Source organism: Limanda limanda, chromosome 1 (assembly GCF_963576545.1).
Source record: "Limanda limanda chromosome 1, fLimLim1.1, whole genome shotgun sequence".
In the NCBI taxonomy this organism is placed as follows: domain Eukaryota; kingdom Metazoa; phylum Chordata; class Actinopteri; order Pleuronectiformes; family Pleuronectidae; genus Limanda; species Limanda limanda.
Genome location: NC_083636.1, coordinates 5,918,996 through 5,945,784, shown reverse-complemented (window position 1 = coordinate 5,945,784; position 26,789 = coordinate 5,918,996). Strand labels below are relative to the sequence as shown.

At 43.4% G+C, this 26,789-nt stretch overlaps 1 protein-coding gene across 3 annotated transcripts; it reads left to right on the top strand.

The window, feature by feature from the left end:
* dpysl2b (dihydropyrimidinase like 2b) lies at positions 1-21,693 on the top strand. 3 transcript variants are annotated; one of them, XM_061080567.1, is made up of 14 exons: positions 1-261; positions 10,363-10,451; positions 10,931-11,115; positions 13,091-13,255; positions 13,668-13,729; positions 15,291-15,371; positions 15,722-15,790; positions 16,439-16,559; positions 16,814-16,970; positions 17,077-17,218; positions 17,456-17,626; positions 20,445-20,624; positions 20,931-21,096; positions 21,312-21,693. In XM_061080567.1, exons 1-14 carry the CDS (start codon positions 1-3, stop codon positions 21,401-21,403), a joined length of 1,941 nt encoding a protein of 646 aa, XP_060936550.1. In that variant the 3' UTR covers positions 21,404-21,693. The 3 variants fall into 3 exon arrangements, with proteins under 3 accessions (XP_060936550.1, XP_060936542.1, XP_060936557.1); XM_061080559.1 differs by having other exon boundaries at positions 1-264; XM_061080574.1 differs by lacking the exon at positions 1-261 and adding an exon at positions 2,696-2,868.
* The last annotated feature ends 5,096 nt before the right edge of the window (positions 21,694-26,789 follow it).

Here is a 26,789-nt window from a genome sequence, read left to right as displayed (position 1 = left end):
ATGTCGTCCAGCGGGGAAGTACAAGGCTTCAAGAGCATGGGCTCCGACAGCCCGGCCAGGCCGAGGCAGCAGTTCTGTGGCATGTTCTGCCCGGTGGAGGGATCCACCGACAGCAAGACGCTGGACTTTGACGCGCTCTCCATGTGCAGGGGCCGGAGCGACAGGAGCGTCATCGACCGGCAGACCGACATCTCCCAGCCGAGGAAGGTGGAGATCCGGCTGAGCACCGGGAAAGAAGCTCTGCAGAACCTGGACGATAAGGTGGTGATTTTTGTTTTTCTTGTCTTTCTATTTTCTACCTCTTCTGTCCATTCTCTTCTTTCAATCTCTTTCTCACCATCTTTCATTTCTTCCATCAGATCTGTGCGTAATTTGCATCCAATAATCTTCCAATTAAAGCCCCTGCCACCTATTTGAGTTTGTTTAAGCTTGCAGCCTGTTCACGACAGACAACTTGCCCTGACTACATTTCCCAGAAAGCACTGTGATGTAATAGAGTCTGTGGAGGGCCCCGCATGCAGGGCTGGCAGAGGGAGTGGCTCCTGCTGGCTCCAGCTGATACAGTTGGATTTTTGTTGTACTTGCATTCGTGTGCATGGATTACTGAAGTGCCCTTGAGCTATATCACTATTTAAACAGGTAAATCTGCAAGGAGTTAGACGTGTCTTCCCCTCCTGCCTGAGACTCATGTAAACACAGAAGGTTGAGTGCTCATGACATAATGCTCGACTGCAGGGTTTCATTTCTCTGAGGGTGTGGAGCTGAAGGACTTGAGCTGCAGCTCTGACTTGCAGGAAAAATCCACTCTTTCCCTGCTGGCTCGACACATTACCCAGGTTTTGCAGTTGGGTTGTGAATCATGGCGTTGACATCACTTCCTTTACTAAATATTCAAGCACTCAGGATGCTATTAGAAGCTTTGGCTGTGATGTTGAGTCCTGGTTTCATGTTACGTATCGATCGGAAGCATCAGCAACACAATCCACTCCTGATACTCCCGTAACTCCTTTGTCTACTTTAATCGTACATGTATAGTTTGCTCTTCTCTCGTATAAGCCTATATATATAATTGGAATTAACTTGTTTGTTCTTGCGTATGAATAATAAAAGAGATATAATGAAATGATTGGATGATTAAATGATACCTGACATGTTAGGTCTATGCTTGATTTAAAACAATGATTTTTTGCAGACTGCAGTAGTGGAAAGTAACATTCCTAATGTATTGTATTTGGGTACCTATTGAGGTATTGTTGGAGTACTTTTATTGTGTGCAACTTTACCTACTGCCTTACAACAAATAAGTAAATATCATAGGTTATACTTACTCATCTGTCACAATCTTAATTTGTTTGCAGATTCACATGATTAAAACGATGCTAGCCATGCTAATTAGCGGCTAGTAGGTGCAGGCCTGCTAAGGTTCTTGGACCCGAGGCAGGAAAATTGAGCCTGAAGGAAATAAGTTTTAATAACACAAATTTGTGGAGCATCAACCCAAGGCTGACTCATGACGGCAGCTAGCAGCTCACTCTAAGCCCAAATGTAAAGGCAAACACAATCAAACTCAGGAGTCGGTCAGCTTCTTTAGCAAGTTCCCCAAAAATCTGCTTAAACGTGCTTTCTTTGGTGTAAGAAATCATTTTTTAGCAAAATACAGATTGTCATTTAGTGATTTATTTCATCACCAACCCTTCTACACAATTTTATTAAAATCGGTTCAGTGTTTTTTTAATAAACTTGCTGACAGATAAACAACTAAATGGATGAAGCCATAACCTCCTTTAACAATCTGCTATTGAAGTTAAGATGGAGTCCATGACAGCCTCAGATTACTGAATATTTGAATATTTCTCTGTCCAATTTAATACCATCTCTCATATGAGGAGAACCAGTCAGGTCAGGTGTCTAATATCTGACCTCTGCAGCCTAAAGTTAAAACAACTTCCACCAGTTTTACAATAAGATATTCCTTTAAATCTCATTTTACTACACCCCATCGTATTATCTCCCCTGATTCAAACAATTGTCACCAACTCTTTCTATTCTCAACTGGAAACTACTTTGAGTCGCTTTGAATCGGTAGCACCAAGGCTGCTGTGGCTCAGGAGGTAGAGCGGGTTGTCGACTGACCAGTCGGTGGTTCAAGGATTCCTTGGGGAAGATACTGAACCCAAACTGTAATAGAGGAAGTGCTTCACTGTATGGAAAACTACCTTGAAGTGCTTTGATTGTTCTATGAATACAGACCCTAACCAGCAGTGACTGATGACTCGGGTTGAAACCAGTTGTGAAATCACTGTTTCTTTTATTTCCTCTGGTTGATTTGGTGCTTTGCAGATAAAGTGATCAGAGGTTAAAATGGCTGCTGGATGTTTCTTCATTTGTTCCGTCTTGTGCACTCTGCCTTCACTAATCCAAAGAGAGCCATTGATGGCATTAGTGGCCCTCTCTCCGTCAATGGAGCAGGGCGAGGCTCTGCGCATGCTCCGTGGGGTTCTTTTTATGGGGAAGGGGACGGTCCCTCCCTCCTCCCTCCCTTCCTCCGTTCCTCCCTCCCTCCCTCCCTCCTCCCCTCTCGTCTGACTCCGTCTGGGTGGGAGAAGAAGGTTTGGTGCATCGGTGGAGACCGGGAGGCTGCCATCAGGACTCCACAGACACTTTCTTCACATTCGTGGCCTCCCTAAGGATCGACTGCGACCACACTTCCTGCTCCTTGCTCCTCTTCGTCACCACCCTCCTCTTCCTCGTCGCGAGCAGCAGTATAATCCGCGGTGCATTCCTAGCGGTCCAAGGCGCAGCGCACGACGGATCAACCCTGCGAAGATGTCTGGCTACCAGGGCAAGAAGAACATCCCCCGCATCACAGTGAGTGTCCTCTGGGTGTTTGTACACGTTACACAGGAGAGCGGATCCGGTCCGGAGTCCTGGCTCGGGTGGGTCCGGGCCTGCATGCGGGTGTGGGTGCAGGATGGGACCGGCATGGCACGGCACGGTCCCTGCGCCCCTGCTGCGCCTCGGAGCACAGGCTGACCTCATGCGGTTCTTCCCTATTAATGCATCTTTTACACATGCATGTCGGGGTTTTGTATCGTGAGAGGATGAAGGCTCGTTAGGATCGATGAAAACCACCCGAGGCCCTCGAAGCTAAAATAAAATGTGGGAGGTTGTTTTTTTTTTGCAGCATCTTCGCGACAAGTGCCAAGAAAAAACCGTTAGAATAATCCCGTTCATTGTTGCTGCAGCTTCACCACTCGGTCCTCCTTTATGCGGGTCGTGCAGGAGGAGAAGGAGATTTCACGCCGGTGGTCTTTGTGTGTCTGGGAGCCGGGTATCAATGCCCACCAGCTGGTGGAGCAAATGCTTCCCCTCATCCCCCTCAACACCTCCTGCATTTTCCTTCGTTCATTCCCTACAAGCTCCATTTTCTCTTTGATAAAAGACACACATCTCATTTTTTTATTTTTAGGACACTTTAACTGTGTCACGGTGGAAGCAGAGAGTTCCCCTGGATGATGGAGGTGGTGCTGGTTCAGTGGAAAGGGGAGAATAGGGAGGGGAAGGGAGGGGAGCCATGGGGAAGGGAGGGGACAGAGGTTCCCATTTCCTTCCATGTTTCTCTCGCTCAGCTGTGTAATGAAGGGAAGATGCTGCTGCTGCACACCGGCAGAACTGGAGGAAGGAGGGAGGTCGCCGGGCGGAAACAAGGTGGAATAATCGAGTTAGAAATGTCCGGACACATTCAGAACAGGGACGGAGCTGGAATAGTCTTTCATGAAGCTGATCTCAGTTGTGTGTTGCATATTTGATTTCATGGCTTCATCCTGAAATGCAGCAGATTAAAAGATGCAGGGCTGAATTATTGATTGGATTATATTTATTGTACAGTGGGTCGTCTGGGCCTGAGTTGTCACCCAGAGCCTCATGTGTCCTCCTCAGTAAAAGTTACAACCAGGAAACATCTTCACGTTGAGGTCATGGTGAAGAAGCCGTCACCAGGACTCTGGTGGGATGATGGTGGGAAGGAGGAGGATGAGAGGCCCTTCAGGCATCTTGGCCCAGGGGCCCAACCTTACATTCTCTCTTACTCTCCATTAGCTGAGGCCTAAACCTCCATCCGTCCTCCTTGTGGACGACATGAAGACAGCGTGTGGTCAATGTAAACCATGAAAGGACCCACACAGCGATCTATAACCTCTCCCATTCCATATCAGCCTGGACTCAGGTCTTCCCTGAACCCTCATTATAAATGAATTATCTCCTGGTTTGCAGCTGGTGGTTGGACACATGATGTGTAGTTGCTTCATTGAGCTCTTCATTGAGTGTTTTTTGCCCTTTTGACGCTTTCAAGACCAAACAACTCATCAATTAGTCCCAAAAAAAATCAATAAGTTGATCCATAATGAAAATCAGTCAATAGTTGCTGCTCTATCAGGCAAAAAGTGACGTTGACAGAAACTGAGATTTCTCTGAGTGATGATCCAAATGGAAAAATACTATCAAGTGGTTTGTCTCAGACATAGATTATATAAAGAGAGCAAAACATTCTGAAACCACTTCATATGTCAGTTGTTTATAAAGAGGCATTATGCAAAAAAGAAAATTCCAATGATAATAACACAATAAATGAAAACATATTCCCCCCCGTCTGACTGTCTCTGTGCTGGAGCTGCAGCAGCCGGTTGGTGGAGAGCTGAGAGGATTAGTCGGAGGTGTAGTCCCAACAGTGATTAAGTAAGAACTAAATGGATAGACTGACTATTCTTGAACCGGGCATGGAAGAAGAAGCAGGTCAGAGACGAGCGACTTGTCTCTGAAACAGTTTTCTTCAGAATCGAGGATCTACCTGTGAGTTGTACACACGTCTCATCAGGGAGGAGCAGTGAAGCTTTGTCTTTTAAAACCCCGTCAGGGATTTGATTTCAGCTCCTGGGTCTCAACCGTGTGACAGAGCCACTGATGAGTTTATTAAAGCAAACACAAGCCGGAGAGGAAATGAATGAGCTTTAATTGAATAAATATAATACAGGAGAAGCACTGACCAAACAATTATGTCTGTCCCTCAGACAAATTGCCAGTTTAATGAGTTTAAGTAGATTTAATACAAAGGGGAATGAATCAGCCTGCACTCAGGACGGCGATGGGCCGACTGGTTGGTCTCGGCCACATGGAGGCGGGTCCGCTCCACAGGCCGGGAGGTACTGAAAGCACTGCTCATCAAATATGAATGAAACTCTTCAAATCCACCACCTGGCATCAGAGCGTCGCTGTGACTCATGAAATCTCTGATTCATACAATGAAACACGAGCAGAGTTCAAAGAAGTGAGTGAGAAGCGCCTGCAACCAATGATACTTTTATTATGATTCGATTAAAACGTTAATAAAAAGAAGCAAAGAAGCAGCTGAACTCAGCAATGATCCCAAACCCCCAAATATTCAGTTTCCAATATTAAGTCTGAGACACTTACTGAATTATTTATTTAGTCTATTGATGTTTGTGTTCAATGATGAGTCATTTAACTCATTTATCAAGTAAAACGTCAAACATCCTCCTGTTCTACCAAAAGACATTTAATGCAATAGGTAAATTATTAATTAAACATAATTTTTTTTGGCCTGATGGTTTGACTCTGAAAACGTGATAAGCATCTTTCACTTGTTATTTAATTTAAAATACCAAATAGTAAGAAATGAACTGCAGCTGTGACTGGTGTAAAATATTGAAAAGCTAAATCAAATCCTCACGTGTGAGAAGATGGAACCTGATCAATGGATTATCATCTATATTTTTGTAAAGTAAGTTTGTCAGTAAAACGGTGAGTTGGGTCATTTGGTCTTCACTAGTAAAAAAAAGGCTCAATGTACAAAGATAGTGGAGAGTTATAAATAGACCGAAGCTATAATAAGACTGGATTAAAGTCTCAGTGACTCCGTGTCCTCAGAGGATGAGAGATCATCAGAGTGTGTTAGTAAACCTGGAGTACAGTGTGTGTGTGTGTGTGTTTGTGTGTGTGTGTGTGTGTGTGTATGTGTGTGTGTGTGTGTGTGTGTGTGTGTGTGCGTGTGCGTGTGTGTGTGTTTGTGTGTGTGTGTGCCTGTGTGTGTGTTTGTGTTGTTACAGTTAAGGTCACTGCAGTGTGTTCATGCTGTTATCAGTGCACATCAGCCCGGGGCCATGTCTGTTCTCACGTCGTACACAGAGAGCTGGTGTCCAAATCACCCCCCCGCTTCATCCTCATTCACCCACAGTTCATTTACCCCATTCATGACAGCATAAATACATACTGTGTGTGTGTGTGTGTGTGTGTGTGTGTGTGTGTGTGTGTGTGTGTGTGTGTGTGTGTGTGTGTGTGTGTGTGTGTGTATAGAAAGTTTTTATTTAATACCAAATATTACATTCATGCAGTTCTTGTAGGGGATGCCTCAACCTTCACTGTGTCCTCGAGGTGTGTCGGACAGAATCAAATTAGTATTCAAAAACACAATATACTATAAAAATACAATTTTCATAGTCAGAGTTGAAGTTAAAAATATACAAATATATGTAGAATGTAATCAGACTTTCAAAGTATGAAAGGATTTTAAGACAGAATAGTGAAATATACAAAGTATTGCTTTGCATTTCCGAGGTCAAGTTAAGAATTTAATATCAGAGAGAATTTACGTTGATGTAGTCAATGAGAGAATGTAAGTGAAAGTTTCATTGAATAAAAGATAATTTAAAGGACTTAAGTGTAAAACCAAGAATTAAAGAGGATTTTTTCAATGATACAGAGAAAATGTAAATCAAAACGATTATTAAAGTCAATAACACAGATTTAAGGTTAATTTTTATATTGCTGAATGGTTGATTCTTGAATATCTCGGATGATTTGAACCTAGGTTTTGGTGTTCTGTATTTTTCCAGACAACTTGTAGAGCTCGACATCTTCTCTTGGGGAACCTGTTTAATCCCAGTTGTAGTCTGTTATTCTAACGTGAGCATGTGTCTGAACATGCAAGCTCTTTATTTTAATAAGCAGGAGGGTTTTTGAATAATCCAGAACTCCCATAAATCAGCGTGCCGAGGGTCGGACCTGGCACCGTTCTCCACCTGACTTCACAGATGTTGCCAGGATACCTTCCATTTGGACAACAACACGCTACGTTGCTAGGAGACATCTAACACTTGCAGATGTTTTCATTGCGACTGTTTTCATTGCGACTGTTTTCATTGCGACTGTGCAGATTTCTTTCTAATTTTACCAAACGTCTCAGTCAGCAGACGACTTCTTTTCTTTTGTGCGGCGATTGAAATTTCCACTCGTCAGTCTGTGGCTTTGTTTGTACGTGCTTTTAATAACGATATCTTACATGAGTCATGTGATACAACAGATTGATCCGATTGGCTGTGCGTATTTAAAGATGGACGACGTGTCTTGTGCAGAAATGAAACCAAAATATCTTTAATGCAGGTGCCGCCATTTTGCACTGTTGACGTTATTTGGAAGTCAAAGAGAGGATTTTGGTTTGTGGGTTTCTTGCTAACATGCTAGCTATGAAAAGTTTGTGTTATGCTTTTTCTTTCTTTTTAGAAAACCCCTTTTTAATATCACACGAATGTAACCAACAGTTATTCTCACAACAGTCTGACTTCAGTCTCGTCAAATTAGGACTTTATTGTTTATTCTGGAAATCGTAGAATCTTTTATCTTTAACTTGTCCCTCATTCTCTGTCGTAGTTCAGCTTCTTTTCCGCTCCTCCCCCTCCTCACAATTCTTCTACATCCGCCATTGTCGAGCTTCCCCCTGGACCAGGATGTTTTCTTTAAGAAGACGTAGAGAATGTAGGTCGATAATTAGGGTTAAGGAAAGTTGTTTTTCTCTCCGTACAATAACGGGTGAGGGATCCACGGATCAGCACACTGCATTCTGCTGCATATACATTAGCACGCTCATGTTTTGTGCTGTGGAATGAAAACACTGCTCTATAGCAACAGTGAGCCCATTGAGCTCCGTCCACATCCTGTTTGTGAGGCCGTGAGAGGCTCCCGTGATGAAAAGGTCACTGTCATGTTTGGCTGTGATCCAGAACAATCTGATACACTTTCCAGCTCCTGTGAGCTCCACAACAATGAATTGATAAGTCTGGATCCAAGGGAAGTGGTTGTTTTGCAGATTAAACTGAGAAACTGAACCTCTCTTGTGATCCACCTCTTTTTAGGGATAAAACCCAAAGTCTTGGCTCATACGACTGTTGACTCGAGGACTGCTGGCGAACTCGGGCGGTATAATGTGATAATGACGGTTGTGATGATGTAACGGCATCGTTTCAAAGCAGTCGCTGGGATGGACACGGGCCAAAGGCGGCCTGAAGCGCAGCACATGGCTCCACCAGAGCCGTCTGCACCACATAGATCGAAGATTACCACACAATCTATTTGCCCGAATTCCATGAGCGCTGACAGAGCATCGCCACACCTTTCAAATGACAGCTGCACGACATTTTCCAGAGCGGCTGCCGTCAGCTGAGGTCCTCAAGAGTGTGTAGGATTGTCTACGGAAGGAAAATAAAGGAAGTCAGAGAGGAGATAAGATTGAAATGCAAAAATCTGAGCTAGAAGACGTTTTTCTGATTTAAACCCATGAATTTGACCATATTTCTTCTCACCACCTGACAAATCTTGAGTTTGTGGCTTCAAACTATGATTCTTTTATCCACATTTCCATGAAAAGATTCAAAGAAGTTTGTGGTTTCACAGGCAGCGTGAAGCCGCGTCATGTGATGCCACTCGAGTTTCTGTCAGTCGGGTCTGAAGACGCAAAAACTGAACTGAACGACATTTTAATAAAATTTAATAGGAGGATGTGTTATGGGTCAGGGAGAAACTCATTTTGGTGCAGATCCAGAATGTTAGTACTTCACCATTTTCACCATTTCCCAGGATATAATTCATAGATCTTGATGGAAAGAAAGTAGGCACAGTGAGAGGCCTGATATTTATGAGTGTGTGTGATTTATTTCAAATGGATTGACTTTCAGGGGTCTGTTGGGCGATGGCACTCTAGTTCGAAATGTCAAAGTATAATGAAATGTTCAATTTATGATGTTATAAGAAACAGTGCAGCAGTAAATGCGTCCACGTGAGATGCTGGAAGCTGCAGAACACAAAATGCATGTGAATAAAAACAATAAAAACACCTGTAGGGATCAACAGGGACTGAAAATGATCTCATATGTTTCCCTACACGCTGAATATGAACTGCCCCTCATGTACCAAACAGATTCCACCTGCTCCTCATTGTGCTGCAGTAAACGATTCAGCCCCCTGGTTATTGAAACAAGGGGACGGTTGTAAATGAGATTTCATGGCGCTGCGTCCTGCAGCTCAGAGTTCGGTGCATGGTGCAGAGTGGGGGGGGCTTTGAAGAGCAGCAGCCGTGCTCAGGATCCCGAGCTGCTGGCCGGGCGGCCGGGCAGCAGCAGCAGCTACAGACACACACACACACAGCCTCAGACAGAGCAGCCTTTGTTAGCCGGGGATGCTGGAGTCCCTGTGACCAAGGGCTGCCACTCCCTGTTTGGAAAGAGGACCCGAGCAGCGGGGGGGGACACGAGGGAGGGCCGGGGGTTGAGGGGCTCAGTGGGAGTGGGTGATCTCGATGATTGATTACACAGTCTGTGCCCTGATTGGCCCAACCTTGTGTCTGTTACTACAACAGCTCACAAGCACAGGGAGGGGGGGGTGGTGTGTCTGTCCTTTATTGTTGTGCTGAATTCTTCTCATTATGTCACAGGTCACGGTTATTTACATTCTAATGGCCGCTGAAGAATTTCACTAGTGAACTGCAGCTACTGTTTCCAACCAGAAAACACAGGAGAGACTCGAGGAGGGTTTCCTTAAAAAACACTCCTTCTCCTCCATTTCCCTCCTGGCATTAAAAACAGTCTTAGTGCCTCACATCCACACACTGATCCAAACATCACTGTGTGTTTGAAGTGTGTGTGTTTGCAGTACATTTATCTGTGTGTGTGTGTGTGTGTGCGTAGGAGGAAATCCAGTATCTGTTTAAGCTGCATGTTTCTTATCTGAGTGAATCCTAAAAAGGCCAGATTGTGACGGCTCAGTAGATTAAACAGGTTTGGATTATTTGCATTTTGTTGAGTCCGATCCTTCATGTGACATTTCCCCAAAATGTCTCTCATCAAACGCAATTAATCCAACATCCAGTGGAGTCAAATCTGATATTTGCCCTCATGGTCATATTTTTACAGTCATCTATAAAACCCCCAGAGGGTTCAGACCTCGAGCATCTTCTGTTTTCACGACGACGTGTTATTATACGTGCAGCGACTAATCATCTTTATTGTTTTTTTCCAGAGTGACCGTCTCCTCATTAAAGGGGCGAAGATCGTGAACGATGACCAGTCGTTCTGTGCGGACATCTACATCGAGGATGGAGTCATCAAGTGAGTTCAGTTCCAGCAGCTGACAACATGTTTACAAAGTTAGAATCTGTCCGTGTATCTTAGTACAAATATAAACTGGTTTGTTGCTCAGTGGAGCGAGTTCCTCTGCCAAACAATCCCATTCAATCCAAACAAGCTGCACAAAATTAGACACTCTCATAAATATTGCTCCTCTGAATATGTCTGATTTCTCTTACTAAGATCCGTGAATTATTCCTGGAAAAATTCCAGGATCTGTCCTCTGATCTGAATCCAATCAAGAATGTATTCTCTTCTTCCCTGAACCGTACATACAGTTCATATAGTTTCATTGAAATCTGAATGAGCAGTTATTGCATCATCCTGCTGAAAAATCTAACAAACCACCAGGGGCAAAATTAAAACTGATAGTGGAGTTAAAAATAAGAACAGGAATCTTTTAAATCTAAATTATTGTGTTTTATTTCCCTTCTTTTTAATTAATTACTTTTTTTTCTCAGACAAATTGGGGAAAACCTCATCGTGCCCGGCGGCGTCAAAACCATCGACGCCCACAGCCGCATGCTGATGCCGGGCGGCCTGGACACGCACACTCGGTTCCAGATGCCGGATCGAGGCATGACGTCTGCAGACGACTTCTACCAGGGGACCAAGGCCGCGCTCGCCGGGGGCACCACCATGATCAGTAAGTATCCTTCCTTCCCGCTGCTGTCAGACTGTATAACCAGCTGTGACCCCATTAACACACAACACAATACTTGCAATTTAATTTATTTAATTATTTAATTTAATTATCTAATTATTTAATTGTATTGTTCAGTTGTTCTACTACTTACTATTTATTTGCTTATTTGACTGTTTACTTTTTCTTTTTGCTCATTGTTGTTTTTTGTTTCTTACTTTGTTGTTTTGCTCTTTCGTTTGTTCTTGTTGCACTGTGCCTGCGCTGCTGATGTAAAACCCTCAAATTTCCCCACTGTGGGACTAATAAAGGATTCTATCTATTTATCTATATATATCTATATATATATATATATATATCGAACATATCTTAATGAGAACAGGAAAAGTGCCAGGTCTGGTCCCATCGGAGCCAAAATATGAAATCGCCCATCTGCTCTGAGAAGTTCACACTGAGCCAGGAAGTGAATTTCTTTCCCCTCAGACACACACACAAAATTCTGTTATTTCACAAACATGGAATATGTCACTCAGATATTTTAACATTCATGAATTTTGTGTTAATTTGAATGTCCAATAACATTTTACACAACAACAGAAACAAATAAACTGTAGGTCAAAGTTTATATTATATAGTTAATATTATATAAAGTGCTACAGTGCTTCTCTGAGAAAGTAAATGAAATAAGTTTCTTTGTATCGATTTATTTTGTTCATTTTTTGTCTTGAAGTTACACCCCTCACCAGTAGGAGGTGCTGCAGCCCCCTTCGTCTAGCATTATTGCTAATACTTACATTACATTTTCATAATCTTTCATTTAAATCTCAACACGCCCATAACACCGTTTATCTTTGAAGGGTCATGTTTCTAATTCTTTTCCTTCTTTTTAAACTTGAGTACAACACAGACACAGGGAACACGCAGACTCCACAGAAAGACCCTGATTGGCCGACCCACCTAGAACTCTTGCACTCTGACATCCTGGTGATGACAGAGGTGTGGCGGTTTGAGGACTAGTCCTGACGTGACGGGGAAACAAAGCTAAATAAAAAATCCCTGTAATTGTCGCACTGGTTCCTCCCTCTGACTCAGCTGCTCCACCCTCCTCGGCCTCAGTCACAGCAGAACACACACTCACAGCCTCGTCGCCTCAGGCTGTCGCACACAGCTCTGCACCAAACAGGAGGAAAGTGACAGTTTGTAAAGAGGCCGGAGCTTCGACTTGAATCAGATTTCAAACCACAGATGAAGAAACTAACGATTAAACCTCATGATCCAGACTGATTAAGATCTCATGAGACACTTGTGACCACGTGTGAAGGAGGATGACACGAATTAGCACCGAAGCGACGTGTTGGTTTGTCAATAAATAACAAATTAGACAATAATGACTCTCAGAAACTGTGACAGACATTTCAAATGACGGTTTATGCATTGATTTAATGCAAATATTTGTATATTACTACTTTGCACATGTTATTGTACAGTATACAACCATCCAACTATAATTGACGTATGTTGCACCATTCTTTAACGTATTATTATATTTTTTTACATAAAACCTAAAATCAGAGTCAAATTCCTTGTATTAGAACACATACACAGTCAACTTGGCTGATTCAGATTCTGTTACCGCCCCGAAGGATCAGTAAATCAACTGGATCCTTCGCCTCAGCAGATTCGAGACAGTCACCGTGTGTGAAATCGTCTGCAGACGTAACATCTTGAGCTGATCTATGTGAGCGTCGGCCGCTGGAAACCACGAACAGATGATGTTTGTGCTGCGAGCGCAGGCTGCGGCTTGAACGTGGACCAGGAGACGTGTATCTGGTTATTTTCAAAGATCAATACGCTTCATTTCGGACAAACTGGGCTTCGGATCCAAACTGAATCATCTTGGCTGTGGACTCAGTAGATTCAGATAACATGTGATATCAACCAGGCCTGAGTCTGAGCTTGTGTTTTTTGTTTTTTCCAGTTGACCACGTGGTACCTGAGCCCGGCGTCAGCCTCCTCGCCGCCTTCGAGCAGTGGCGTGAATGGGCCGACAGCAAGTCCTGCTGCGACTACTCTCTGCACGTGGACATCACCGAGTGGCACCGGGGGATCCAGGAGGAGATGGAGGCGCTGGTGAAGGATCACGGTGCGACCACACCCAACTCACAGCCGCACAGTTCAACAGCCCAATGCTTTCAATATGATTAACTTGACAGAAAACAGCTCAGGGCACATTTTAATATAATATAATATAAGTAGAAAAGCCCCTCTAGCGACCTCTTGAGGCTGCAATGTTCACCACACCCACAACACAAAGACAAGAGCAAGTAGCAACGTTTTCAAATATTGTGTCCGGTTAAAACATGGGGTCAAATTTACAGTGTTTCACTTCATGGTAAATTAAAGTTTCTGTTTTGCAGGCTCACTCTGAGATGTTGTGCATCAAGTTGTTTACAGCTTTTAATAAAGCACAACATTGCTAAAAATGAGAGCTCTATACTTTCTGCTTTAAACCGTTTCCTTGTAGTTTTAACATTTTTCGTCTTTTCATTTTGTAGGTGTCAACTCTTTCCTGGTCTATCTGGCTTATAAAGACGTTTTCCAGCTCACTGACGCTCAGGTGAGGCCTCTCGTCATTTCACTGTCATTTCATTCTGTGGTTGTTTTTGTTTTTGTTTCTGTACTCTCATTATGTGTAGTTTAGTAGTGTACATATTGTGATCTTTTTTATTGTGCATCGGCACTGTTATTTAAATTCTGTTTTTCTCTTATTTTGCTGTAACAAGTGAATTTCCCCGTTGTGTGGATAAATAAAGAAATCTAATCTAATCTAATTTGTTATGGAAAAACCAGTTAACAGCTAAATCAAATATAATATCATAGATCCCATGAAATAATGATCATGATCACACAATATTAGATAATAATGGAGCAGAACTAGAGGATTGAATATGTTACAGATGACAAAAGGGTAAAATACAATAAAATAAAATAAATCAAATGTCCTATAATGATTTAAATCAAATGTCTTTGTACAATAAACATTAAAAGGAGTCACCGTCTTGTCGAGATGCAGCTTCTCTTCCACCGAATTGAATTAAACTGTTAAATTCTCAGTAAACATGAAACTTGCAGCAGCATATAAATCTGACAACTTTCCACATGATCATCAGTGTCTAATTATAAGTCTGTTGCATTCACATCTGAGTCATGACTTGTTCACTGGTCCAGACCCTGAGCTCAGTACCAGTGTGAAAACAAAAGAAAACGTGTCAAATTCCTCCACATCTGTGTTTGTATCTGTTTAATCCGGTGAAACAGAGACTGGGAGCTGACAATGAGTGAGACACTCTGTTGTCAGTGTGAGTTACGGCTGCTTTCCCTCTTGGCCGTCGTCTCGCTTCGTGTTTCTCCCTCTGAACTTCTCCTCTCTGACTCACGGTTCAAACGAATTAATCCCACTTGAAAGCTGTTTCCAAACAGATCCGTGTTGGTCTCTCGCACCTGTGTGAGGAATTCTCTCCGGCCGCTGCAGCCAGAGTTTATCATTTTCTCTCCCGTGTCAAACATCGATGGCTCTTTATTGCTGAGTGTTTGGCAGCGGGCGGATGATGAGTCACTCCATGTCGGTGAAGTCATCACCACGAGTGGGGGGGAGATTCACTCGCTGTTTGACGATGTGGACGAATGTTTCATTTCACCACAAAGTTTTGAATCATTCAGGTTTTTATTTAGTCTTTTTTCTGGGATTAATGGACACATATGATGCTTTTTCTGTTTTTTCTTTCCTCCCGTGTGATTAAAAATTTTTTTTGTGAATACAAAGTTCCACAAAGTTGAAAAGTCCTCCTCAGAAGTCCAATCAATACCTCCGGATTTCCCTACATTTACATAATGCACAAATAGGATCTAGTCCAATCAGAGCAGACTGGGTTTTATCGGGCCTTAAAGGGACAGGATATTCTAATACTCATACCCATAATTCAAAGTGATGATGTGTCTGATGACGGCTGATTTAAATAGCTTTCAGTCCAATCAGAGCAGTCTAGAGACAAGAGACAGGATATTCAAATACTCCAGTATTTGTTCAGATAATCAATAATGACTAAAATCACTCAAACAAAGAGATCATTATTGTAGTGAAGAGGTGTCTGATGGTTTACTGTGTGTCTTCTCTGCAGGTGTACGAGGTGTTCAGTGTGATCCGTGACCTCGGGGCCATCGCTCAGGTTCACGCGGAGAACGGAGACATCGTAGCTGAGGTACGAGACTTTAATCCAAAACGACTTGCAGTGATTCTCTGCTCCTTGTCGGGATATAAAACCCTTAAACCCCCACTCAGCACAAAGGGCCGACGGCGTCTCTGTGGTTTATTAAACTGGAGTCAAACCTGCGACACATCGTTTTCAACCCGGTCGCGATGACATGTTCGGTGCTGAGCTCTTAATAACCCACAGATGAGGATGATGGAGTCGATGGCCATGCTTGGGTTTTTCACTGCCAAGGCTGGTCATGAAGAACATGTGTGTACCTGCACACAACTCAACAACCTTCCACAGCGGTTTGTGTGTTCATTTGTGTGTGTGTGTGTCTGTGTGTGTGTGTGTTTTAGGAGCAGGTCAAGATCCTGGAGCAGGGGATCACTGGGCCTGAAGGACACGTGCTGAGTCATCCTGAGGAGGTGAGTGTCAGGACTTGGAAAGTGACCGGTGTATATTTTATTATAGGGTGGGACTGTTTCCTTTAACCTTTTACTAATATAACACAGGGACTAGTGTCCGACTGACTTGTCACGACGGAGGAATTACATAATATAATTGATCTAGATTAAGAACCTCTGGCAAAAGTCGGAGAGAAAATGGACGCCCTGAACTAATCGAAAACAGACAACGTGAGGAATCCACAGTTTTCTCTGTGTTTGTCGGGGGGGCGTTCACTGACAAATCACTATCCTGCTGTTACATTTGTCAAAACAAGTTTGCCAAGTTTCTCTTAAATGATTTACCTTATTTTTGTTGCTGCGGATGGAGTGGAAAGTCTTTGCTTTATTCCAGAGAATCGGATGGACACAGATAATAGGGTTAAAAAGGCAAAACTGTACAGTGACTTGTTGTATTGTGTTTGATTGCACTTTAGATGAATAAGCTCTTTTAATTATTAGGGGTTATTAAACTGGGTAAGAAAGTCATTTTAAAGGGTTAATTTATTTTAAGTATTCAATAATTCCTGAGGGACTCTCTGCTGTTATTTCATCAAATTAAAGTTGTATATCTTCAAAATAAAAGTTGTATATCTTGTATATCCCTAACGCCACTTCTCTCTCCTTCAGGTGGAGGCGGAGGCTGTGAACCGCTCGGTGACCGTGGCCAATCAGACCAACTGTCCCCTGTACGTCACCAAGGTGATGAGCAAGAGCGCCGCTGATGTCATCGCTCAGGCGAGGAAGAAGGGTGAGACGCTAACACGGAAAATAATCATCAGCATTAACCTGTCGGGTTTGAAAAGTTTAAAACCGGAAAACCATAGCGATGAGACTTGAAATGACACATGACAGAAAAAGAGTTTGACTAGAAAATCATCATTTTCAATCAAGTGTTTGTCCAAAGCAGTTTTGAAAGAAAACATAAGTCCTGAAACATTCCACATGACATGAGTGTAAACAGCTTGAGTAGCGTCTTGTTTTAAAATGGGACTGAACTTTCAGGCACCGTGGTGTACGGCGAGCCGATCACTGCGAGCCTGGGAACGGACGGGTCACACTACTGGAGCAAGAACTGGGCCAAAGCGGCCGCCTTCGTCACCTCCCCCCCCCTGAGCCCCGACCCGACCACACCAGACTATCTCAACTCCCTGCTCTCCTGGTAAGTCCACGATGCACAACTTTGAAACTGGAGGTACGGTGGAAAAAACGTCTTGATGTGAACACCGTGTCGTCCCTGTTCTCCTTCTCCTTCACTTCCTGTGCAGCGGCGACCTGCAGGTGACAGGAAGCGCCCACTGTCCCTTCAACACCGCCCAGCGTGCCGTGGGCAAAGACGACTTCAGCCTGATCCCCGAGGGCGTCAACGGCACCGAGGAGAGGATGTCCATCATCTGGGACAAGTGTGTGGTGCGTCCAGTGTGTCTATACCTAGTTTTAAATCAGTTTTTCTGGATATGGTTGTGTTTGGTTTATTCGGTGAACTAACAACACCACAAACAGGCGGCTGCGACCCAGGAGGTAGCGTGGGTCGGCCATTAACCGTGGAACCGGTGAAACCCTTCAGTCCACTCTGTGCCGGGAGGATCCAGAAACCCTGACCGTGACTCCTGTACTCCTCTCACCCTCAGCTCTGATTCCTTTCAGGTGACAGGTAAGATGGACGAGAACCAGTTTGTGGCGGTGACCAGCACCAACGCCGCCAAGATCTTCAACCTGTACCCACGCAAGGGACGCATCGCCGTGGGCTCCGACGCCGACCTCGTGCTGTGGGACCCGGACGTCACCAAGATCATCTCGGCCAAGACTCACAATTCGGTACGGCCCCAGCTCGTCAACACTTCCCCGACAATATTCACACCTCAACGCAAAACTATTATTATTTATGTCCACTAAAGGGATTTTACTTAAAACTAGGGCTGGGCAACGATTAAAATTTTTAATCGCGATTAATCACATGATTTCCCTGATTAATCACGATTAATCGCATTTGTATACGCAAAATCCAATAATGAATTAAAAAGTAGTGTATAGCGCAATTTTATTTTCAATGTTCTGCCATATGAACGAAAGTGCCATAACATTTGTTGTGCAAACACTTTTAACATCAGCATTTAATACAGTAGCAGTTAAATAAAATATTCAGTGTAAATCTCAACTTAACAATGTTATCAAAGCAAATACAAAATTAAAGCTCAATGCCACTGCCATGGAAAAAATGTATACTTCTCCCTGCGTCTAACGTAGTCTGCCGAAGCCTCACTCCGCTCGCTGTTTCGTTGAGTGATTTGTTGATATCAACTGTGTGTTTTGCATTCAGGTGATATTTTAGACTGGAAGTACTCCGGTATTAAGAAAATTCACCTTGGCAGTGGCTACAAATTACTTTGGTTCTGTCGACTCCGCCGTCTGGAAGGACTTTAAAATGAAAATGGCCATGTAAAAGCTCCGTACCCTTATCCATGGTTGTTTATCCGCCAATTATTTTCTTTTTTCCTGTTCCGCAGCAGTCAGCAACAGACTTCCACAAAATAAAAGCCTGACTTTCACAATAAAACAATAAATAATCAAACCTGAGTTAATGCGAGATAAAATAATTAATCGAGTTAACTCATCACTTGAGTTAACTCGATTAAAACGAGTTAACTTGCCCAGCCCTACTTAAAACACATCCTTACATTAGAAACACACAATATTCTATGATGTGATAAATATGAACGATCACAGTTGAGTTCATGTAATCCAGCAGCAGGTTTATTATTCCACTGTATTCTCGACTCAGGCTTTAAGGCCGAAGAGGGTGTGGGCCTCACACAGCGTCAAGGGAGTGAGGTCATCCCTAAAATTTGCCAGAAAACTGGAAGACATCATTTCTGATTGTTAGCAGGCCGATCAGTGTGTGTGTGTTTGTGTGTCTGTGTCTGTGTGTCTGTCTGTGTGTGTGTGTGTGTGTGTGTGTGTGTGTGTGTGTGTGTGTGTGTGTGTGTGTGTGTGTGTGTGTGTGTGTGTGTGTGTGTGTGTGTGTGTGTGTGTGACAGAGAGACGGAGCAACTGTGCTGTGTATGTTCTTATCCCTACATGATCTTTGGTTTCATTTTATTCCACTTGGGAAGAAAATGACGGACTAATGTTCATGGGAGAAAGTGCTCATTTGGAGTGTGTGTGTGTGTACATGTAAGTATGTGTGTGTGTGTGTGTGTGTGTGTGTGTACATGTAAGTGTTTGTGTGTGTGTGTGTGTGTGTGTGTGTGTGTGTGTGTGTGTGTTTGTGTGTGTGTGTGTGTGTGTGTGTGTGTCTGCGTGTGTGTGTATGTGTGTGTGTCTCCTACTGGTGATCTAATTTCAGAGTCCACCAGATTGCCATGACCTCAGCTTTAGCTCCAGTAGCTTTTAGGAGAGAGCAGTCAAACAGTTCCAGCCTCCAAATTGGTCACACAGCAACCTCCCCACCTACACACGCACAAACACACACGCACAAACACACATACACACACACACACACACACTCACACACACACACACACACACACACACACACACACACACACACACACACACACACACACACACACACACACACACACACACACACACACACAGACTTCTGAACGACCCCACCTCTTCCTCTGCGTTTTCCCTGAGAACTGAAGCCTCTGTCTCTCTCTCCGTGTGAGTTAAATCAGTTAAGCTCCTTTCACAAGTGCCTTTTAATCCATAAACATTTTTCACGCTGGCATCATGTGTGAACACAGAACGTCCAGTCCGTCAATGCCGCTCTGGCAAAATTCTTCAGATAGCGACTGAGTGAGATGCTCGTAAATCTTTGACCTCGAGCAGCAGCGGTTTGCAGCATGTGCTCCAGGGAGGTTGCGTCATCGTCCATGTCGGTAAGATCAGCTGGAGACGATGAATCATGGACTGTGATGAAGTTGTGTCTGTGAAGTTTAAAGTATTGATTGATGAATGAAGCTGAAAGCATTGAGAAATAGAGGTGTCGGCCGTCAGACGAGAACTTTAACATTTTATAAGAAACTAAAAATATCTTTACAATATGTGTTTGAATATAGAGATTGTTGATTCTGCCGATTGTAGACACTATCTGATATTAATATTCTGAGGGGAAATGTCAAAACCAGTATTAGGTGGTAAAATTAAACTAACTTTAATACCAAATATAATCAAATTTGAATTAAGAAAATAAATATTTTTCTGCATTGTTTATTCTGTACAAAATAGTTCAACTGACAGTGCAAGTTCAACTGATTTTTGTGTTCTGATTGATTTGATTCTGTTTAACTTTAATTATATTTTCTCTTTTCTGTATTTATTCTGCTGCACGACACAAATTTACCCCATGTGGCTTTTGAACTCAAATCCATGACTGTACACAGATAATTTATCTTTCCGATGATTCATGATGATGATGCATGAACAAGGACTTGAGTCAGTTTCCATATCACATGTCTCACAAATCATGTGACCTGAGCATGTGTGACCTCAGATGGTGAAAAGAATGTTTTTGAGGTTACTTCATACTGGAAAGAATCATCCTTAAAAAAAGATATGAGAGCGTAGAATGTGTAGACTCGTGTTTTTTTAACAAGTATTTGTGGATATCGTGTTTTCTCGTCTGCAGACTGTGGAGTACAACATCTTTGAAGGCACCGAGGTGCGCGGCGGGCCCCTGGTGGTGATCAGCCAGGGCAAGATCGTGTTGGAGGAGGGGAGCCTCCACACCACCGAGGGCTCGGGGCGCTTCGTGGCCCGGAAACCTTTCCCTGACTACGTCTACAAGAGGATAAAGGCTCGCAGCAGGGTACAGTGCTGTTTTCTTCCTGCTAGCATCCTACATGTGTTTATTTCCAGTTGTCTGAGGAAGGGAAATTTTTTATCTCTCAGTTATTTGCTGTTAAAAAGTCAGATTTTCCGTTGTTGAAAGGTCATTTTGTCATAAATGTTGTTCTGCAAACCCAGTAATGTTTATGGCTCCTTTGTGGCGAGCTGATGGGATGATGACGCTTGTTAATGAGCTTGTATCCGTCCTGGAATGAACGATGGAAACATTTCCCCGTTAGTTTCTTTCACTGCTATGACCCGCTGTGTCTCGTTTCCCATCATGCAGCTGGCAGAGCTGAGGGGCGTGCCCAGGGGACTGTATGACGGTCCGGTGTGCGAAGTGTCGGTCACGCCTAAAACCATGACTCCCGCCTCCTCCGCCAAGACCTCACCTGCCAAGCTGCCCAACCAGCCCGTCCGCAACCTGCACCAGTCTGGATTCAGTCTATCTGGTCAGTGACGCAAACCCACTCAGGCCTTTTCACGTCTTACACTCTGTAATATATGAATTTGTAAAGTTGAATAAAAAGGATCTAAGTTTCAGAATCGTACACAAACAAGCTAACTAGCTTATCGCACTTGAATAATGTTTCTCTGCAGCGAGTCCCAATACCTCCAGAAGGATGAAATGTCATTGGCTGGCTAATTTTTCCATTTGATCTCACAGGTGCTCAAACCGACGACAACATTCCCCGCCGCAGCACCCAGCGCATCGTGGCGCCCCCTGGTGGCAAGTCCAACATCGCCAGCCTGGGTTAAAAGCTCCAACCTCAGGCCGCTGAGGAGGGAACGGAGATCTGAGGCGGTGAACGGCCGACGGGAGCAAAAGGGTCGAGAAACAACATCGCGATAACCGGGAGAGAGCCCCGCCCCCTTTTCAGCACCGGTGCCGTCCGTTAACCTCGATCTTTGACTTCCTCCTCCGCTGCGTGTTCATGCACCCCCACTCCTCCTCCTCTTCCCCGACACCCGACCCTAGAGGACACTGCTAGAAACAAAACGACAAATAATGAAAAAAATGAAAAACACTCCTTATTTGAGCACTTTTTAAAGCATTATTTTGTCTTTTTTTTTAAATAATGTACTTTCTCCCTGCCGTGTGTCCTTTGGATGTGTTTGTTATACTGTTGTTTTAATAGAGGGGTCGAGACTAAACTGAATTAATACAGTTCAGAAAAAGAGGATACATTTCATGCAAGATGTCCATTGTATTTCCATTTTCTCTTGGGTCCAAAACCAGTTTTGTTATTTCCTCATTCTGGTTTCGAAAATAGGCCGAAACAGTAGGTTGCTTGAAAATTGAATCGTCTCGCGGTTTATTCAGCTGACAAGAATCTAACTCTTCCATCAAGCCTGTGACTACCTGTGATTCGTGTTGTGTTGCATTTCAATCGCTTTCCAGGGCCTTGCTATCCGTCAGTATGGAATTGATTATTTGCCACGGGGAGCGGCCCCGGGATTTGACAAAATTTAGCAACACAGGAATCCTTCTTAAGAGAGATTTAGACTCTTTGAGTTCGCCCATCTGTGGCTGAGCTGAGGTACATTGAGTGAAAGAGCATATTCCCGAATTTGGCAGCTGCGATTAGAGCCTGTGAGTTGGCAGGGTTGGGGGGGAACGGCGTTGGCAGGTAGTAAATAGAGCGTTAAGTCTCGTTTCTGAGCGCTAGGTCCCATCGTCAAGTGAGAGGACTGAAGGAAAAGATTTAGGAAAGAGAGTCAGCTCATGGCCTTATTGCTTCTTAACGGCGTCCTCGTAGAAACGACTTTGTTCACTACGCAGCTTCTTATTTTCCAGTTTGAGAATCGCAACGGTACAAATATTTCTTTTCGACAGCTGTTGAATCAGCCCGATAACCGTCCCATCACCAACCAGTGCATTTACACACAGAATGTTTCTGACTCTTTTGTACTCATCGAGATCCCTCTTTCTTTTTCTCTCTTTATGTGCCTGAACCCACAGAAGTTGTACCGATAGTTTGATCTATTTTTTTTCTCGTTTTTTTTTTCTTTTCTTGTGTTGGTGTTCCTTATTGAGGTAAGTGAAGGATGTAAGATAAATTAAAGATGTAAAATAGCCAGGATTAACCGATTCTAAGGTGCCAGATTTTGCGCTTTCATAGGGCCTCCTCTTCCGGAGGAGCTCCCATAAAGATGAAAACCGCTCGATATCTTGAAATGTTCGAATGTTTTAGAGTTTTTAACTTGTCGTCAAACTGCTTTTTTTTTAGCGTCACCCTGTATTTAGTTGCCTTAGGGCTGAGCACTATTGTTTTTACGCTTGAAAGTAGCCATGAGCTAATGTACTTCTGACTAGTGTGCAGTGTTGATGTGCGAGGGATGGGACACACCACAGGCTCCTGTACGGTTCTATACGAGCTGTGCTGAGCGCTTACATGTTAATTTTTCAGCTTTTTTTTGGGCCCGATCTGGTTTTCATTAAGCCAAGCGACTGATTTCCTGCGTTACCTCTTATGTCAACAAGGTCTTGGCCACCATCGTCCTGCAGCTTCTATTTTTTTATGATTCAACACGGAGCAACAAGCTCAGCCTGACACAGACACAACCAGGGGCCGGTTACGCAAACGTAGGTTATGACTCAGACTTTTCTACCAACTCATTTTGAACTAGGATGTCACTCAGTAGAGCGCGTACGTCTGTATGTACCATTCAGAATACCACACTCATTTAGATTCTGTTTGGTATTCTGTATATTTGAAATCAAGCCCCTAACCCAAAGTTATTAAGCTACTTAAACATATTCAAACAAGTATTTGTGTCGTTGTGGCTGTTTGAAACTCCAAAACAAAAAATCTGATCTGCATCTAAGTGGAAATAATTTGTTCGGTATTCTTCATGTTTGTGCTGATTACAAGTTTGGTCTTGAACTTTAAATAATAGAAAAATCTCTGAGTGTATCCATCAAATGTCCAAACTGAGGAGCTACAACACACATAGCTGTTAGCAAGTCTGACATAAAGTATTCAAGTCTATCTTTATGCAACTGGCCCCTGATTCACACTGACACACACACACTTACACCATCTCTGTGTTTGTGCTTTCAACCCCAGTCAACAAAGCCTGCCCCCCCCCCTTCCCTCTCATCTAAACGGACGCCTATAGAAGGGAAAGTCCTTCAGCATTACAAATGGTGGATGCATGTGAAGAATCTAAAGCAGGGGGGGGGAGTTGAGCAAATGCACGTCTCTGAAGAATTCAAAGATGAGACCAGATAAGAAATTGGAAACTCCATCTCCACGGCAACTTAAACATCACACAACATGGGTCAGGATGGAGGGATTTGTTCCAACTTCCTCTCTCTGTGGTCTACAGTTTCCTCTTTGAAGAGGTCGTAGTACTATGACTCCTCTGGTGCTGCAGGCGGGAGCGTGGACGACCTCAAACACTGATTTGTCTAAATGCACCCTTCTTGTATTTATATATTTTCCACATCCGTCTTTCTCTTCTATTCATTCTCCCTGTTCTTTCTCTCTTTCTCTCCTTCTCTCTCTCTCTCCACCGCTCCCTTCCTTTCCTCCCCTGGCTCTGTCGTTGTTTCTGGCTGTCGCCGTGGTGACAGACCCCTCCACACTCTCGGGGTTCTGCTTTTTGTTTGTCATGGCAACCCCTCGTCGGATCGGAGGTTGCCATGAGCAACCTGCTCTGACCTGGTGCCAGTAGAACAAGCTTGGAGCACGCACAGACACGCACACACACACACACACTGACACACAACACACACACACACACACACACTTTTATAATAAGTCTTTGACAGTGCTGCACCGTTTCTACATAATCCTGTGCTGAGTTGTGGAATCTGCTTGAAAAGAATCTATTAGAGTTGAAAGCACACACACACACAGACACACTCACACACACACACACAGACACACACACACCCTGAATGCTGTGCACCCATGTCTGAAGCATTGACCTGGATGTTAGAAACCCGCTGTCACTTCTTCCTCCTCACCGTGTCCCAGTCCTCCTCAGTTTGAACACATCCACTAAACCACACACTTATATTCCTGTAACGCTCTGTCGGCTTGGATGCTTTTTCTACGCCATATTATGCTAATGATATATGACTGATATGTATGTACACTACGTGACTGAGAGGAGCGTCCGTCCCGTTCCGAGGTCGTCTCTTGATTCCCCCCTTCTTGCCCCCCCCAGCCCCCCCACCCTCTGTAAGAAGCCTGTGCCCCCTTCGTGAAAGTGAAACTGTGTGATGGTATTTCGTCTTGGTGGCTGTGGGATTTTCCTGGGATGCTTGCTCGATGTGGAAAAAGTGTCAAATCCCATGGATGGTGATGTAAAAAAAAAAAAAAAAGAAGCAAAAAAAAAGAAACAAAAAAAACAACAAGGATTTCAAAGAATTAAAAGCGAGAACAAAAAAAGAATCAAATCTCTGTTTCGTTTGTTTCTGACAGAAAGTTTTAAAGTGAGTGTTAGAGACAAGATGTTTGAGAAAGATGAAACTGTTGTAGTACAAATACTGCACAAATAAGTCTTTTGACAACAGCTCAACTTCCTATACTGTGTCTTTGTTAGTGTTGTGTAATGGATTTCTATCAGCTTGTGACTGAAAGGTATTTTCTCTGCTCACTTGTATCAGTGAATGTTCTGTGAAGGCCACAGAAACAATCATGATGTGATACCTCTGTAGCAGATAGCTGGTTTATAGACTCTCAGTATGTTCACATTGGCTTATGGGCTTAATATGCTTGTAACAAAAACGTGTACTCACCACATCAAAAGTGAGTTTTGGTTAATAGAACCAATGTAATCCTGGTTATTAAGCATTTTAAACACAGAAGCTGGTGCAGATCTCTGCCAAGGTTCAACGGTCCTCTTATAAAACCAGATTTAAATTCTTAATCCTTATTTGGATCTGCACCAGATTCCATACACTCCTAAATATCTCTCCCCTAAACATGACTGTGTTTTTCATCAAGTTCCATGAATTCTTCTGAGAAATCTAGAAAATGTTTCCAAAATAGGTTTTAATCTCACAATGTGAAAGAAAGTTCTTCCCAGACTCATATATCCTTTTGTGGTAGCCCTGATCTGATCTTTAATTCTATGATCTCAAGCAGGGTTAATGAACACCTAAGGGCTGAATATACTTTCAACAAAATATATCCAGCTTTTCTTTCGACATCATCCAACAGTGGCTTCAGGGTTTTTTAGTTCTATCTCATTCTTGTTTAATTAGTTTTTGACAGATAAACCTGCAGCACATTAAGTTTATTAGTCTGTTTGTGTTAAATCTGTAATCAAAATTTTAAATGCAATTAAAATATGCAAATATGAGGCTTAGTATTTTTGAGTGCACTTTTCCAGTTGAGCAAAGTGTTCAGCTGTCAGACGATGGCTTTATGACGGTGTTAGACCCACGTGCACTTTGTCTGGAGCACAAACAAACCTCCTGCACTGAAATGAAAAACCCGATGTGGACCATGATCGATCAGGATCCAACTGAGAGCTCTCTCTGTGCAGATTGCATGTTTTTACCCTGCATGGTCGAAACTATGCAGGTTCTGTGAAAGGTTAAGTTGCACACAGGTGTTAATGTGTTTGCCTTTCAGTCTGTGAACCATGTGTAAAAATGTCCAGGTTGTAGCCGGACCCCTGCTTGGCTGGGAGAGTCTCTCCCCCCCCCTGCAGCTCTGACATGAGAATGAAGGATGTAACGTACTTTAGTTTCTAAATCTAACTTTTGCAACTGCATTCATCACATTCCATTCCATGTGGTTGTATTAACGTTTCTGACACTAGGTGGCAGTAGTGCCCTCTTCTTCATGCACCACTTCTCACTTCCTGAGCCACTGTCTCGTTTCTTATGAGTGAAAAACTGAATATCTACCTGTAGATATATCATCACAATTTCTACACAATATCACGTCTCCCCCAAACACTATCCATCAGTCATCACACACCACATCTAAATAAAAAGAGAGAAGCTGCCTCTGTTTAAACCATAGACCGGTTTACACATATACACACACACACACACACACATACACACACACTCACACACACACATACACACACACTCACACACCCACACACACTCATATTGAATGTATCATCTCTGTCTCTGGCTGTAAACACCAATATACCTGCAGTTTGAGAAGAA